This window comes from Micrasema longulum, unplaced genomic scaffold (assembly GCF_059751315.1).
Source record: "Micrasema longulum isolate JH-2025_06_02 unplaced genomic scaffold, ASM5975131v1 h1tg000462l, whole genome shotgun sequence".
In the NCBI taxonomy this organism is placed as follows: domain Eukaryota; kingdom Metazoa; phylum Arthropoda; class Insecta; order Trichoptera; family Brachycentridae; genus Micrasema; species Micrasema longulum.
Window position 1 is genome coordinate 341,782 of NW_028277660.1, and position 17,386 is coordinate 359,167.

The 17,386-nt window shown below is 34.0% G+C and overlaps 1 protein-coding gene and 2 non-coding genes across 3 annotated transcripts; 1 reads left to right on the forward strand and 2 right to left on the reverse strand.

Moving 5' to 3' along the window:
• Positions 1 to 2,543: 2,543 nt before the first annotated feature.
• SIFa (neuropeptide SIFamide) lies at positions 2,544 to 7,397 on the reverse strand. Its single transcript, XM_088226716.1, has 3 exons — positions 7,346 to 7,397; positions 4,612 to 4,765; positions 2,544 to 3,230 (listed from the first exon to the last, which is right to left on the reverse strand). Exons 2-3 carry the CDS (start codon positions 4,760 to 4,762, stop codon positions 3,139 to 3,141), a joined length of 243 nt encoding a protein of 80 aa, XP_088082842.1. The 5' UTR covers positions 4,763 to 4,765; positions 7,346 to 7,397; the 3' UTR covers positions 2,544 to 3,138.
• Positions 7,398 to 13,259: 5,862 nt separating this feature from the next.
• Positions 13,260 to 13,332, reverse strand: TRNAD-AUC (transfer RNA aspartic acid (anticodon AUC)). Its single transcript has one exon. It is a non-coding gene; the product is annotated as a tRNA-Asp (tRNA).
• Positions 13,333 to 15,609: 2,277 nt separating this feature from the next.
• TRNAK-UUU (transfer RNA lysine (anticodon UUU)) lies at positions 15,610 to 15,682 on the forward strand. Its single transcript has one exon. It is a non-coding gene; the product is annotated as a tRNA-Lys (tRNA).
• The last annotated feature ends 1,704 nt before the right edge of the window (positions 15,683 to 17,386 follow it).

Consider the following 17,386-nt stretch of genomic DNA (forward strand, 5'->3'; position numbering starts at 1 on the left):
CCTTTCCTACATATTCCACGAGAAATGTAACATAAAGAATCCCGAGTTATATTTACCATTCAAATCTTAGCAATATCAAAGATGGCCAAAGACCGACTCTAGAATTTTCTACATTTTAATCCAATGTATTACAATAATTTTTAGGAGCACTCCTCAAATATTGTATGCAAAATAATGTTTTTATTATATCATTAAACTCTTCCAATTATCAAATTGATAGATCTGTCATTAAATTTTGATCTGTTGTCAAATCAAATCATTGAACAAAATGGTGTGTTCTAAAATAGCAAACAAGCACACACAATTACCTACGCAACAAAATATACAGTACTAATTTCTAAAAGGACAAGATGTAATGGGAATACGAATGATATAATTTGTGTTTGCGTTGTTATTGTTCTTTTAAAGTGTGGTGTGTAGAACATGGCGTGCATGTTGTGTGTTATGAGAGTAGATTTAGTTCAGATTAAAATAGGTTAATCATTATTACTGTTGATGAGATTCAGCTTCCATTTGTAATGGAGAGCAGAGTTGTTGAAAAAGTCCAAATCAGCTTCTTATATTTTGAAAAAGTGTTGATTGCTCTTCCCAATGGGGAATTTTGAGCTGCTCTAATGTTGCATTTGTTTTTGTTCAATAGTGTAGTATGCCGAATGAGAACAGATATGTTTTTTTAATTCAGTGAGTATGGAAGGAATATAAAGCCTGAGTTTGTTGCTGGAAAATTTAACATTAACAAGTAAGGAAGGGTTGAAGCACTTAATTTCAGGATACTTTTTTGCTATGGGAAAGGTCCCAAGAAATAGGAAAAGTGTTAGTACACACAGTACTGTACAAACTTTGTCATGGAATGTTTCAATACTACATTTTCTGTCTTAATCCTCTGACATTTTGGTAAAAAGAATTTAATATGAATAAGTATATTTATTTATTTACACCGTATGTGTCAATATTTTATTGAATAAATTAATTTAAATGAAAAATATCAAGCTATTTTTGTCAATATCACCTCAAGGGTGTTGTACAGTAAATACCACAACAAGTCTTGCGGCTACAGAGCGCGTAGGCGGTTGGGATTCCAGTTCTCCATTCCTGGGATGGACGACATGAAATGTTGATATATCGTGGGCATACAATGTAAACTGGCCAAATCAGAATTCTTGTTTGCTGGCAAATCAAGATTGAAGTTTTTAAATAGACACAAACTAATAGTTTTATTCAGATTGAACAAACACCTTGCTAGAATGAACCTTTCCAAAACTTCTAGATGTAGGTTCTGCAGGGCAGATGAGGAAACACCTATCCACAATATATGTGAGTGTAATGCTTTACATCATAAAAGGAGCCTCATCCTCGGGGGACCACTGGTTAAACCCGAGGATGTTAAAGAGCTCGCCCCTTACCTAATAGCCCGATACTTTACGGATCTGGGCTTGGAGGAGAATATTTATCAAAATGTAATCTCTTGTCTTCCTCACAGCAGCCAGGCTCTTTATAGACCCGGGCTCGGAGGGCAATAACTATTCACAAGGACCAATAGTCACAATAGATCTTCATAGGTCGCAGTGACGTCAGGAGTTTGCTTCGTTGTTTCGAGATAATCGCATTTAAAGCTTTTTTATTATTTCAATGCATCATATCTCCTACAATTTTCTTTTATTAAATTTTTTTTATAGCTTTGAAAGAATAATTTTTATTCTAGGCATAGCACAAAATTTGAAATCAACATCTTACACCTATATTTAAAAACATTTTAAATATATAAAGGCTGTTGACTCTACTGAGTCATCATGTTCAGTATGGCCTCAATATATGAATTTGCTTGACTTAAATTATAAATTATATTGGTATTCATAGAATCACTTTGTAAAGCGCCCTTGGGGTATTATATTATGGAAATGGCCCTTTGTAGCGTTTGGCGAACGGCACCAGTGTTTTTACGAACTTTTTTATATGTTGGTTTTTTGTGTTTATTTCGGCTAGCAGTCTCGATTTTGTAATCTAATAAGCTGCCCCTTTAATAAAGACGGTTAATTATGTCACTTGCAGACGATAAAATATGGAAACTCTAGCTACAAATATGCATAGGATTATGAAGTACTAGGCCTCACTAAATCCCACTAAAACAAATATCACCCTTTTTATCAGTATGTAGAATCTTTTCCCCTGCTATTTATGTATTAATTAAGACTAAAATGTATACTTAGGGTGTTATTTGACTTTAAAGTTAAGATGTAAAAATAAAATATAATAATGTCCAGCCAATGAGAGCGTTCTACGCATTAATCCGGGGCAGCTCGACCCCCTCTCGCTCTCTCCTGCGGCTTATGTATGCTGTCCCGTACCCTGTCCGACAGCGACACGGTGTAAATGATTTAATACCCGTGTGTTTTTTGTATTATATTATGGAAATGGCCCATTGTAGCGTTTGTAGCGCATGATCAAATTTAAATTCAGAACATAATTAGAAAATACGTAGGTAATGGTCAATTGGTCATCTTTGATACTTATAAAAAGTATTCCTTGAAGAAAAAATCTCTTCCTTTTTATATGGAGTATATTTATAATTAAATACAGATTTAAAATATTACAGTATTTACCAGCCACATTTTGATTACATTTTGCCTATAGTAACAAAGAAACCAATGGGATATCGTATTGAAGGCGTTAGTAAAAAGGTTACATGTTTCATATATGATACTTAACACCGATAATATTGTCATGTCAGCCATTTTCGTAAAGTGTCGTTGATCCTTAGAGAGCCAAATTCAAAATCTACCATTTTGAATGCTTCTAAACTATTTTAATGAGAAAGGTAATTGACAAACTAATAATAATCATTAAATAATCTGATTTAAGGAGTGTAAGACTGATTTAAAAATGTAAAATAGATTCACGGTTATAAAAATTGAATCGAATACAGATTTATCTATTTGATGCAAACGCCGTAAAAAATGACAGTTCCATGAGAAAAAAAAATGTACCATAAACAAATAGATAAAATGAGTTTTTTGTGTGTTTTTGTGCACTGGCAACTAGTTATTGTTTTCTGGATGTTGTTCCAATTTTCAAACGGTTCTTAAAAGTTCGAAGCATTTCAAAATGGCGACGTGTCGTGTGAAAAGTTGGTAGTTTTGTTTACTTATTTTCTTGCACGGGGAACCATGACTGGCAAGCCTCGTTGGCAATCTCACACATGGCTGACAGCGCCTTGCCGGCGTTTTCGTAATCTGGAAAATAACAAGAAAATTATGTATGTGAGAAAACGCCAATAAAAGATATATATAGATACTAAGCACCCATATTGTGTTCCACTCAACTAAGGATTCGGAACTTATCTTTTGTTTGATGGAAAATCATTGAGGTATAAATGTTTTAATAATGTAAATGGGGACTAGGCTTCATATCGTCCATGCGCTCTGTAGTTGCAAGACATCATGTAATCTAGCTCCTATATATGATAATAACTTTTAGCGTGAACACTTTACAAATTTACCATTATGCTCAATTTCTATTTTTGTAAATTTATTAATAATTTTAAGGTGCTAGAATTTCATTCGTTCATGCACTTTGTAGCTGCAAGACGATTAGTAATCAAGCTCCAATAGGTAAATTTAATCAACTATCAAATATCTAAATTTCGTAAATGGGGTCTAGAATTCCAACCGTCCATGCACTCAGTAGCTGCAAGACATGTTGTAATCTAACTTCTATTTTTATAAATTTGTTTTTATTTCGTTTTTTTTTTTAAATATCACTTAAACTCTAAACTTCATTGTCAAATAAAATAAAACAAAAAATGTAAAAAGGGGCTAGATTTATTACTATTCATGCGCACTGTAGCTGCAAGACGTGCTGTAATCTAGCTCCTAAATATCATAATTTATTGTAATATATCATAATTGGAGACGAGGGACTAGAATCCCAACCGTCCATGCGCTCTGTAGCTGCAAGACGTGCTGGGATATTTATTTACTGTACAGCGCCCTTGAGGTGATTTTCACAAAAATGGCGATATATAAACTATTCAAATATATATTTATAAGCATGAGCGTTCGAAATATGGTGCCTCAACCTGCGGCCAATTGGCATATGTTTTATAGAACCGACTTTAGTCTGTTGCGAGTAGTCTTCGGCTACTTTTGTCTCCTCGCAATTACGATACTGCACAAATCGATCTGGGAAAGCGATGGTATAATCTTTCACCGGAAAGTAACGTTTTTATCTTAATCAATACTTGTTTAAAACAGCTATTTTAATGTTTAAAAACGTCTTATTAATATGTTACCAGTTAATTCATCATTAGTCGTGAGTTGGCTCCTGTCTCTGTCCTGCTCAGTTATTCAAGCGCATAGTTAGACGATAAACAAAGGTGACGCGTATGCGGAAGGGAGCGACATACTGTATAGAACTTACAGTAGACCGATACAAACAGTCAGTGCTTTTTACTGTACTACTCGTTTTGCTTGTCAAAATCGACGTGATATGACGTGACGATACTTGGTCATTCCCTTACCTTTAGGAACGACTTTTTAGCTCGGATTTGTATGGAATGTTATCTCTATATATTATATCTCAATGTGGACAGTATCGTTTGTAGTTTGTACAGACCTACGGGGTTTCCCCTCTTGCCGAAGATGGAGCCGTTGAAAGGGGGCTTCCTGTAAGTGGCGTCCCCTCCGGTCACCATACAAAGGACCACGAGACTCGCCAGCAGCACGAACGCCGCAACGCTCACAAAAGACTTGTTGACTCCGAACATTGTCTGAAACAGATATTTAAAACAAAACAATGATTTAGTAGTAGATACTGGAAAAATTGACTTATTTGTTTAAAAAAATTAAATGACTTTTCTTGTATTTTATGCAGTCGTTCATATCGTCTTCATCATAAGTCAGCCAGTGGCTGTCAGTGGATTTCTTTACGACTTGTAACTACAATCTTAGTAATCGGTTGTTATTATTATAAATAAAGTACAAAATACTTTATACTTTCACTGATGCTTTTCAACCTTTTCTCTGTTCTCTGCAAAATATTATCAGATTGTCGTTCGGGCGTTCAAGCTATAACTATTATTTGGTCGGTAAATCCATTAATTGTAGATATTCAGAGTAAAATTAAGCATCTAAAAATCAGAGGGATGATTATTCAAATATGCTGGATAAGAGGACATGCTGGTGTCGTAGGAAATGAGAGAGCGGATGAACGAGCAAGAGCCGCAACTTGTAAAAGAACGGCACCTTTCTTCTCAGAATTTCCCCTTAGCTTTGCTAAACGCTGTATAAAACAAAATACGCAGCAGCGTTGGGAGGATCATTACCGCGCTTCTTCTACAGGTAAAACCACTACACCCAACGCTGGCTGATGCAGCAAACTTCCGTCTTCATCACCAAAGTACTTTCGAAACGGCCAAAATTTTTACCGGACACGGAGCTATGAGAAGTTACCTATATAGGTTTAAATTAAGGAATGATGACTATCGTCCATGCGATGATATTTCTTCACAGAGTATCGAACATCTGTTATTTCAGTGCCCATTTTTCAGTGCACAACGCCATAATCTTGAAGCAGAATGCAGGAAAGATGGAATATCCTTAACAGATATCCACACTGTAGTTAAAAGTAGTTATCACGTGCTATTGTTCTTGAACTTTGCAACAATGGTGATTAGACCCATAAAGGTGATAAACCAAAATCAGTGATCGAACATCCCATTTCCAAGACAAACAAAAACGATTTTTTCCGAGTACCTTAGCCTTGTACATGACACGTAAGGCTACTAAAAACAGGGGTCCAAATATATATTTAAAAAAAACCCTGTTCTCTTCCTAGTTGGTGTTAAGTAGTTGTAGTAGTTCTGAGTACCTAACTATTAATATTCAAAGAAACTATAAGATGTTGACATAGAAAGGTAAATGGCAAAGTAATAAACAACGTCAGAGAGACGGAAACGGTTACAAAAAGAATGATATTTTGAATAGAATAGCTTCTACATCGAATACAAACAAGACACGTGACAATAATAACGACCATAATGAAGGTATAGCTTGTTTGCCGTATGTACAAAATGTTTCCGGTGGAATTTCACAAATTCCTAAGAAAACACGGCATCAAAACCGTTTTCTGCACATCCACAAAAATTTGAGATTTTCTAAAATCAGCGGAGGACCGGGACGGTATTTACAAGCTTAATTGTCAAAAGATGTGCATCGGGCAGATTGCCAGAAAAATTGCAACGAGAGTAAAGGAACGCGCGAGTGCTTGCAGGCTCGGCTACCCCGAAAATCGGCTTTGGCCGAACACCTCATGAGGGCATGAGTTTTCCTTCGAGCTGATGATCTTAAGGAGGCGGCGAACGACGCGCGGCAGAAAAACTTATTGAGAAATATAAGGCGCTGAAGATTCTGTCATTATTGCTGACACTCCTGAACAGATGTAATTGTTGATATAGTTTATAATTCTGTAAAAAACTTTGGGCTCAAAACGAATGCACTCAAAACTAAAACCATGGCAGTCAGCAAACGGAGAGGCACCAACCTCAATCTTACTATTAGGCTGTAGTCTGGTAAAACGCTCGCAAAATTAGGAAATCATACGATTTTGCCATTGTAAAACAAATGTTTTTTTTAATCGCGCAATAATAAAAAATATAAATTAGATAAAAACAATATTTTAAAAAAGTATTTCTGTAAAAAAATATACTTAAAAGTTTTATGTAACTAAAATATAATTACTTGTAGACCGGCAGATTACGCCATTTCAAATTTAGACTAAACTTAGGTATCTGGGATCTCAATAAAGACTAGGTATTTAACTAAAATTTGTTAAAATAATTTAAAGATTGAACATAAAAGTGGCCGAAACAAATTTTAATTTTTTGTTTTTGAAAAAAAATACAAGTATTACCGCAGGCATAGTTTTACGTAGAAATAAAGGAAAATGTCACAAAAATTTATGTGATTTTTTGCTGCTGGTTTACCAGTTTACCACGGAAAACACGGGACCGGGACACAACGCGTGGTTATTTTAATCACGTGTTTACACGGCTCCGGGATACAAATCACAAAAACATTACCTCGGTGAGAACCTGTACACGTGCAAACATTGCAATGTGGCTCTCCATAAAGGCCAATTTTGGCCAGACTATCGTACACAAATGACTTATTCAATTGTTTAAAATAAATAAGAGAAATTTCACTCGATTCGACTCTGTATTTTCCCAATTATGGCACTTTTAAGAAACCCTTCACAAAGCATGAAATTTCACAAAAATAGACCGAGCACAGGTAAATTCTATGTGTATTCGGCCGGTATTCAAACAATGAAATACTCAATAATTACTTACGATTTGGTGTGGTATATTTTCTTGTAAAGATCGGTTCCTACTCGAAGCTCTGACCGCGTAGAACTGATGCTGTTTGAAGGAAAGCAGCCTATTTATACTCTCCTTACACTCGGGGGATGTTGAATTTTCCTTCAGTATATAATACTGTGGAATCGTGTGTGTTTTATCTCAAACAGGGTGGCTAGAAGCCTCCGACCAGGGGCGTCCGCGCTTTTCCTATTACGGCCATACGAACGGTTTAATTTGACGGTGAAACTTTTGTAAAATGTACGTAAAAGTAATTAAAACTGTGCTGTCAAAATTCATCTTATCTTTTAATAAATAAAAAAACGATGCCTTAACTACTTTTCAAGTTTTTACGAACGACCTCTCTTTGGTGGCGAACGGCGATTTCATTTACAAGTAAGCGATAGAAAAAAAAATATTTTTTACTATGTTTCTTACTATATATTTTGTTTTTACCGTGAGTAATGTTTTCAGTATGTATTTTACTGCGTTTTTAAATACGTTTTTTACCATATTTTCACAATATTTTTTGCTATGTTTTTTGCTATGTTTTTTATCTGTGTATTTTACTATGTTTTTCAGTATATTTTTACTATGTCTATGTCTACTACCTACGTAGTAGGTACATATTATAACATATGCAACATGCACGATTCATATACTTGTCTTTTTAAGCATGAAGGGACTTCCTTATTTTCAAAAATATGTCTCTAACACTTAGAAGTATCCAGAAATTAAAATGCACGCAACTATCCATGGAAAGACAGATGATCGGTGTATGTCTAAGAGACAGAGTAAGAAATGAAGAAATAACGCGCCGAACCGGAGTTGTGGATATCATGGATCGGGCAGCGTGATTGAAATTATCGATAATTTAAATAATAAAATGACATTTACTTAAATAAGTCACTAAGATTATCGGTAAGTCGGGACGAAACAATCACAAATCTAAATTGGTCGTTTTGATATTTAAAAAATAAAGTAAACATGCCATTTGTATCGGAATAAAATCGACCTAACCGGCTTGCGGTCACTATATGTTTGTCTGCGTTGCGTCCTTCACACGGCAAACACAACACTAATTGCGTCACTTCCGTACCGATACGGAATCTAAATTCTCCGAGTCATAAAGAGACCGATGTAACGGTTTTGTACTATTCCCACCCGAATGTTGCGTTTTTTTTAATGCAGAAAGAAGGATAATGTTCATTGAAGTCGTTTTATGATCTTAACCACAGAGTAATAATGCGTAACCTAGAGAGGAGCCCAAACGTAGGAAAACCATTCTATGACTATTGGGTATTAAGTTAGCTATAGTTTGCAGCAAAACATTGGGTACTCTAGTCGAGAGTTGTCTAATGGATATTAATTTGTATTTTAATTATTTTTAAATGTTTACCTGTGTATTTATAATTGCAGGGTTATTCCAATCTATTTTTCTCGCTATATTTTATTCTCGCTATTATAATTCGCCTATATTTATTTTATAAAACTGAAAATACGTGTTTGTGTTTATTTTATTTATTTATTTATTCATAATATATTTATGTTATATTTATTGAGACATAAATCCAAACTCCATGGAACCAAAGTCCGGTGTTGAGTTTGTTTGTTTGTCCGTCACATCTCCGAAATGGCGAGTCGTAGCGGCCTGAAATTCAGACACGTCATTTAAGATGCGATTTCAAGGTTAACGTTGCTATTTTTGAGTAAAATTTGAATTGACCTCTACTCGATAAAGACTCAACTTTATATGGACGCCTAGTGCGGCCCTGACATATTGTCCATAATCAACTGTCATTATCAACAGTAAACATACTTTCATTCACAAGTTTATACCCTAAATTGAGAAAAAATAGTATCTGAAGTAAATATGTTGATATAAGGAAAGTTTTTAAGCAACATAATACACGTGTCGGGACAATAAATGCCAAAAATCAATGAAAATCATGGGAAAATATTCGGAATCAATTACCTGTGAAAACTGACTCCTTTAACAGCTTTGCTGCTCCTACTGCTGCAACCAAACATCCTGCAATTCACCATAGTGGATTTTTATTTATTATAACGTAAATATCCAAGTTATTTACAAACAAAGCCAAGCACAGCTACAAAAGCATCCGATCAAACCGTTATGTTTATGTTGTCAAATAAAATATGCATAAGGTACATTTTTGGTCTTAGGAAATATGACCACATTTCTGATTATCGTAGGCAACTGAAATGGCTCAAAATTAGACAGCGGAGTGACTATCACTCCCTCTCACTTCTGTCAAATGTACTTCATAGTCCTAACGCTCCTATATACCTGCGTGAAAAATTTCAACCCTTATCAGTTCATGGTTTACCTCTTCGTTATAATTCTCAAGACACTCTCTTAATACCCATCCACCATTTCGCTTTCTTCTCTAACTCATATAGTGTGCATACGGCTCGACTGTGGAATCATCTCCCATCTACCATCAGAGATATTACAGTATCTCTGTTTAAATCACGTCTGGAAAACATCTCCTTTCTCTTCCTTAATCTATCCTCCTTTCCTTTTTCCTTTTTTTTCCTTTTTGCCATGGAGTAATAGTTTTGATTTAAGGAAATTTATAAACAAATACGTTTATTTATATGTTTATATATCATTAGCTTTTTAATAATTTTTCTATTGAATATGTTCTGTAACTTAAATTATAGAAATAAAACTTTTATTTAATAGGTTGGTTGGAAGAAATTGCCATTTGGGAATAAGGCCGCCAATGTGCAAATAGTATTATGTACAAAAAGTTAAATAAATAAATAAAACAAAATGGCCACCAATTGGATGCTAACCAACAAACCAACATAGCTTGCGTTCTACGAATAGTGATAGGGCGTCTCTCTAGGTTACGCATTATTACTCTAAGATCTTAAATCGTTTTAAGCTTTTTTTAAGTTAAGTCGTTTTCGTCCTAAAGGTGCGATATCTACTTTTGTAGCGCCCAATCTGTGTCGATCGTACGCCCCTGGGAGGCACACAGCGTAATATTGGAACAACGCGATGCTATTATGGAATATAATAACTTTGTCGTATCGTCACTGGTAATTTCAAATGCTCTAAATGCAAAATAACTATAGAAACCCTTAAAATTTCAATCCAGGCGAAAAAAATACAGTATTTTTTGAAATAGAACAAGAATCTTAGGGTTGTATTACAAAGGGGAGTTATTTTTATGAAGTTGAAAGTCTGTTCATTATTACAAGAATTTCCAAATAAACAAATCAGTCATCTGATACCCGACGGAGAATAGCCTATTTCACACATATCATCTTAATCTAAACGGTACGGTAAAAATATACAGGTTTGACATTTATTAGATTCGACAATGTTTTGAGTATGTCCAAATTTTTTTATTTTTTTTATTTATACTTTTACATTGTTTGTATTCTTTTTTTATACATAATAATGTTCTCACTGGGATATCCCGTGCCGAGGGAAACATTTTACAAAATGTGAAACATGCCTAGGATTAGCTATTTAACAAAGTTAACATAATGATAACAATAAAAAAAACGTAATTAATCCAATGAACCCAATTATAATTAACATAATAAACAATAAAAAACAAAAATATTCATAAAAAAAAAACAATTTATATAGACCAATTAAAAAAAATCATAAACAGTGCATATATTTTACCTATTTGACTTGATCTACTCATCGATCCGTGCGCAACCCACCTCCACTATCCATTTCTTAATAGCAATGTTATATCCTGAGAACTTACTAATTGTCCTTATGGATAATGGAAGAAGATTGTACACTTTAAACGAGTAGTAGGCCAATCCTCTTTGACCGAAGGTTGTATTTATTTTGTTATATTTTTGCAGCATCAGGGTGGAGTATCTAGTAACTCTTGTATTTGTAACGGAAGGTAGAGAATAATGTTTACGTGCGTATAGTAACAGAGCTTTTACATAAAGTTGTTTTATAGATTTGACATTAAGATTTTCAAATACACCGAGGGAGCTAGTTCTGATTGGGACTCTTAAGATAATTTTTATTTAAGCTTTTTGTGCAATTATTATTTGCTTGATCAGTGTGTCATTTGCACATCCCCATCCAATTATCCCATGTTCCAAAACTGATCGAGGTATTGCGTAATATATTTTTACAAGTTCTTTTAGGCTAATTATATTTCTTTTAGTTTTAAAAAAAGAAATTTGCTTTTTCAATTTATTTTTAATATGATCAATTTGATTAGTCCATCTTAAATTCCCATCTACATAATTTCCCAAATATTTAATTGAATCTACTCTGTCCAACGATTTACATATACATTCAATATTCGGAATTTGGTTATTATAATTACAGCTGTGAATAGTTAAGGAATGATGTGGATTACATATAGTTTTATTATTAATTTTAAATGTTATTTATTTTGTTTTCGAGTGATTAATTGTTAGATAATTTGAGTCAAATCATTTTTTTACTAAGTTTAAATGCTTGCAGACTGGCCGGATTATCTCCCTAGGGAGTTATTCATATTCAAATTTGTTGCAACAGAGAGGGAAAACATTTTTGAGACGGGAATATGGGAGTCTGGGCCTGTCATTGGCTGGTTTAAGTGGCCACTTAACACGCTGTGTAACATTCGCCATTCTGCATGTATTTAACTTCCGGATGAATCTCACCCACATGGGTTTCAGCTCTTTTACTTCACAAAAGTCAACAGATGGAAGAGTTGAGGAAATGTGGATGTTCAACATAGGCAGAATGGTGAATGTTACACAGTGTGTAAAGTGGCCGCTTAAACAGGGAGCTGACAGTAGCTTGTTACTTGACCTGATGTCTGCACAGTAATTAAATGTGTGAGCTAAACTAGTAATATAATTAACAAATTACAACAGGGATGGAGAATACCTTAAATAAGGGTTAAAAAATTGAAGAAATATGGATGTTCAAACATAGGCAAAATGGTAAATGTTCCACAGTGTGTAAAGTGGCCACATAAACCAGCCAATGACAGGTCATAAGCCCTGTAAATGCCTTGACTTCCATATTCCCTTATTTAAGGTATTCTCCATCCCTGTTGTAATTTTTTAATCTTAATGACCCCCGAGGGGATGAAATCCAGTCTTTTGTCTATGAACATTTGGACAAACTCAAATATTGTAATAATATAATGTTGTTTTCTTCTTCTTTCTTTTTAAATTTAAAAAAAAAAAATCTCTCTCTTACTATGTATTTATATATGTATTTTATATATATTTTTTTAAACACTAATAATATATTAAATCATGTAAATGAATGCCTCAACACGGGTTGTGCTCAGTGAGGTATTCATATTAAAAAATAAAGTTTTATGTAAAACGTGAAATAATAAATAAATAAATAAACCAGCCAATAACAGGTCATAAGTTCTCCCTGTTGCAACAAATTTAAATATGAACAACTCCCTGGGGAGAAGATCCAGCTAGTCTGCAAGCATTTGGACATACTTTAAACATTGTTAAAATAAAAGTATGACTGAATGTAAAATCACTGTGAATAAGGTTATTCAATTCAATTCATTTATTGAAAATGTCTCGGATTCACGACTCAAAGGCACGTGGTTCGAATCCCACTCTACCCCAACTTGATTCTCATTTTCTAATAGGTAGTGAGTTCTTTACAGCTCGTTGAAAATGGCCCTCAAAATGATAGATTTGGGCAAATCAAAAGAATGTAAATATTTATTTTATGAAAAAAAAAATTTTTGTTGGAAAACAAAATACAAGACGTACATAATATAAAATTTAAAAATATACTAAGCGAAGCTTGTCAAAATAGTAGGAGAATCCTGCTTCAGAAGACCCCCTCAGATACATGGAATAGATCAACATCCAAAGCAATGAAATATTATAGTGTGAAAACACCTTAAAAATAAATATTTAATGTCAACCATGTCGGGAATCGAACCCGAGACCTCTTGCATGATAGGCAAACGCGCTGACCATTACACCACGAGGCCGATCGAAAATATTAATGCGTTGAAAATAAAAATTATAGAAGAAGAGCTAATTTTGATACTTAAGAATAGATTATTAAAAAAAAATGATAAACAGATAGATGGCGACCGCATTTAATATCTTAAGTCTGATAAAATAAGGTACATATTTAAAAAATGTATATATTTACGCTGACCGTAACAAATTAAAAATAAGCACGTTATTGGCTTATCAACCGCATCTCATATTTAGCCAACAAAGAGGAAATTCGGTGTTACGGGAAATTGGATATTAAAAATGTTTTCTAACACGCGGTAAAAAATAAAAGCATTTAATTGTACGGCCATATTTTCTAAAATACGTTTTAAAAAAAACAACAAAAAAAATGGGTGGCCTCCGTGGTACAGTGGTTAAGAGGCTTGACTCACACGCGGAAGGTTCCGGGTTCGATTCCCGGTGAGAACACAAAAAAAAACAAATGTGAGTTTTTTCAAGCCTGTGTGTTCTGTGATGTAATTCACCACTGTAATTGGGCCTCCTGGCCTGTTGTGGTGCAAACATAAAATATAAATAAAATAAAATAAAATATTCTTATAAAAATGAACTACTTTGAAACGTCACAGGTTCAGGCGACAATAACCAATCAATTATAACATTGTAATGTGTTGTGATAGATTTCCGTTTTCCGGGTTTTCAGCGTTTAGCGTGCTTTGACGGGTACGGGGTTCTTGACTCGACAGCTGCTCTCAGTCAAAAATCCTGGCTAAGAAATCGGTTGGAGATAAGTCCGTCTCGTTGTACAGTGGTTGGCGCGTTCGCCTACCATTCTTGACGTCCTGAAAAATATTTAGAACGAAGAAAATTTTTAAAGATAAAATATTTAAAAAAACAAATGGTTGCTTACTTCTGCAGGGGGAGAAGTGAGGAGAGCGCGACGCAGTATCAGATTCCCCCTCCCCCTCCTCGTTTCTCCCCTGCAGAAGTAAGCAACCATTTGCTTTTTTTGATATTTTATTTTTTTAAATTTTATTCGTTCTAAAAAAATATTTTAATGAGCCAATATGTCTTCTTGGTCATACTGATCATCGTGGTTTCGGATGTGACATGGTTTAATCAAACACCGTGTATAATTATAGGTTAAGTATTCAAAAGGTTACAAATTAATCTGTGTACAATATCTTAATATTGTTATTTATTTACTATTTTTTTCATGTATCTCTATAATAATGTATATGTACTCGTATATAATTACATCACAGAACACCCGGGCTTGAGAAAAATCACATTTTAATTTTTGTGTTCTCACCGGGAATCGAACCCGGAACCTTCCGTGCGTGAGTCAAGCGTCTCGAGCACTACACCACAGAGGCCGCCAAATATGTAAATGCATATATGTGTATATATATGTACATTCATGTATGTATATGTGTGTGTGTGTATATGCATATGGATGTGTATGTATGTGTGTATGTTTTTATATGTAAATTTATAAAATATCTTTCACACCTATGTTGGGACATTTTCTTATCTTTACTTATTATTGTATCTTTTAGTTTTTCTTATGTTTTAATTAATTATAACTAAATGTACATACTTGTGTTTCACTGCTGCACATGAACGTTGTATTTCTAATAAATGTAAAAGCCCGGAGGGCGTGTAAATCAATAAATAAATAAAAGTCAACGGATGGAAGAGTTGAGGAAATGTGGATGTTTTAACAAAGGTAGAATGGTGTATGTTACACAGAGTGTAAAGTGGCCACTTAAACCAGCCAATGACAGGTTATAAGCCCTGTAAGTGCCTAGACTTCTACATTCCCTTCACAATAACGTTTTCTATTAGCTGCAACAAATTTTAGATCTTATTAACTTACTTCCCAGGGACTGAAATTCCAGCCAGTCTATAAACATTTGGGCATACTCAAAACATTGATGAAACGTTCAGATATGTCATCATCATTCCCTTGCCGCACCTAATGGTGCATAGGGCACTGCATTGGTGCACCAATCGCAGCGTATCTTGATCATTTTTAATAAGATGATAAGTCTTATCTGAAGAGATACTATGAAATATTATAGTGTTTTTACCGTTTGAAATAAATATTTTATATCAACCATGTCGGGAAACGAACCCGACACCTCTTGCATGGTAGGCAAACGGGATGACCATTACACCACGAGGCCGACGTGCATATCGTAAGAACGAAAATTTTCATTTTATCAATGAAAACAATCATTTATTGTGATTTTATCAAATTATAAATATGGAATTAATGGCTAACACGGGCGATGTCACCACCGGCCCGGATAGCTCAGTCGGTAGAGCATTGGACTTTTAATCCAAGGGTCCAGGGTTCAAATCCCTGTTCGGGCGATGCATTAAGCATTTTTTTTTTATGATAATTAAAAAAAAAATACTAAACAAAAATATAACACGTTTTGTAATATACTTAACATACATAAATCGTTATAAAAGGAAAAATTGCTCGGTGGAACAAAACTTTTGTCACTTTCAATACGTTCATAAACGTAACAAGGGTTCTAGACCCGTCGATACAAACCGATGTACTTACATCTTGATAGTGGGGGGATCGGTAGCGTATCTTAGTAATCGGTCGGGAGAACTTTATCTTCAACTATGACGTCATACTGAAGCTTTGTCATTTTAGTGCGTAGATATGTGTGTACCGTGACGTACGCTTCCCCTTGTTTCAAATCGATGTACCTACCCAAAACTTGAAGGTGGGGGGTCAGAAGTGTAACTTCGTAATCTCTAGAGAAAATTTATCTTCAACCAAACCGTCAAGGTGAAGGTATGACGTCTTTATCTTTCTATCATAATCGAGGCCCTGCTCGTTATGTAAAAGAACGTAAAGTTTATGTTATGATTTCGTTCTTTTATTGTGCGTTTTATACAAAATATACAGAAATTATATATATTACAAGCTGACCCGACAGACGTCGTCCTGCCCAAACGTTAGCTTGCCTGCTATTAGCTGGTTGAACAAACATTTTTTTCGTAATTACACACGTTATGTATTTATTTATTTGACGGACTTATGCAGTCCATTTTAAACTTCTATTTATTTTAGACTGTAATAATTATTATTATTTTTGACAGCGTTTTACCCTGAGCCTTCTAAAAATATGACACTCATGCCCAACGCGAATTTCGTCATTCTTTGATCGTCAGCCGTGTTTTGATGTGAGCTCGACATTTAATTGGAAACCAAAAAAGAACAAAGATAGACCAGATCTTGTCTTGAAGTAGTATTTTTTTTGGCCTAGCTTTAATTTTATTTCGTTGTATTTTATTTCATTTGTACCTGTATTTAGTATAAGAAAATGTATTTACCATTGTTGGAATGGACTGTATAAATCCGGCAATAAATATTTAGTAATAAAAGAAAAATTGACTGTATTGTGAACACGTGCAAAAACATTCCGATTAAAAGGAAAAATACTTTTCATTGACATGTAAGTACTTAAGTACTTGTTTATGATTGAATTCCAAAACATAACATTTTTAATATTCAAATATTGGATTTAATTACATAGCTAGGTACCTTGGTACTTGTTTGTGGTTGAATTCCAAAACATGAAATAATAATTTTTTAAATAAATAATTCTTTTTGCAAATGTCAAACTACGCTACTTATCGGCAGTGGTGCATTCTGTGTGAGAATCCGTTTTTCAAAATGTCTCGAATATCGGTATTTTTTTTTTAAACATTACTAAAAATCCATTAAAAATATGTTAACATGCAGAAATGAAGAAATTGTTAGGAAATTGATCAATTCAGTTTCCATTAAAAATAATTGATGTTTGTAAACGTTTAAATATAAACTATTTAATTTACAAAAAAACAACAATCTCCAAATTTTTTGGAATATGCATTTCAGTCGAATGCAACTCTGGAAAATCGATGTAAACACACATATGCTTTTAACTTTTTTTCTAGTTAATATATTGAAGATGTTATTATTTGTTAACCTTGAGTATGTGAATTAGAAAATTTAGCAAAAAACCGCACGTAAATCTGTCAAGCCATTTTCGAGATTTTTCGAGACAATACGGC

What these genes read in the sequence shown, in the direction of transcription:
- SIFa (XM_088226716.1), bottom strand. Translation starts at nt 4,762, where the DNA reads ATGTTCGGAGTCAACAAGTCTTTTGTGAGCGTTGCGGCGTTCGTGCTG. An exon ending in CAAGAGGGGAAACCCCGTAG is followed by an intron (nt 3,231 to 4,611) that starts GTCTGTACAAAC and finishes GTTATTTTCCAG; the next exon opens with ATTACGAAAACGCCGGCAAG.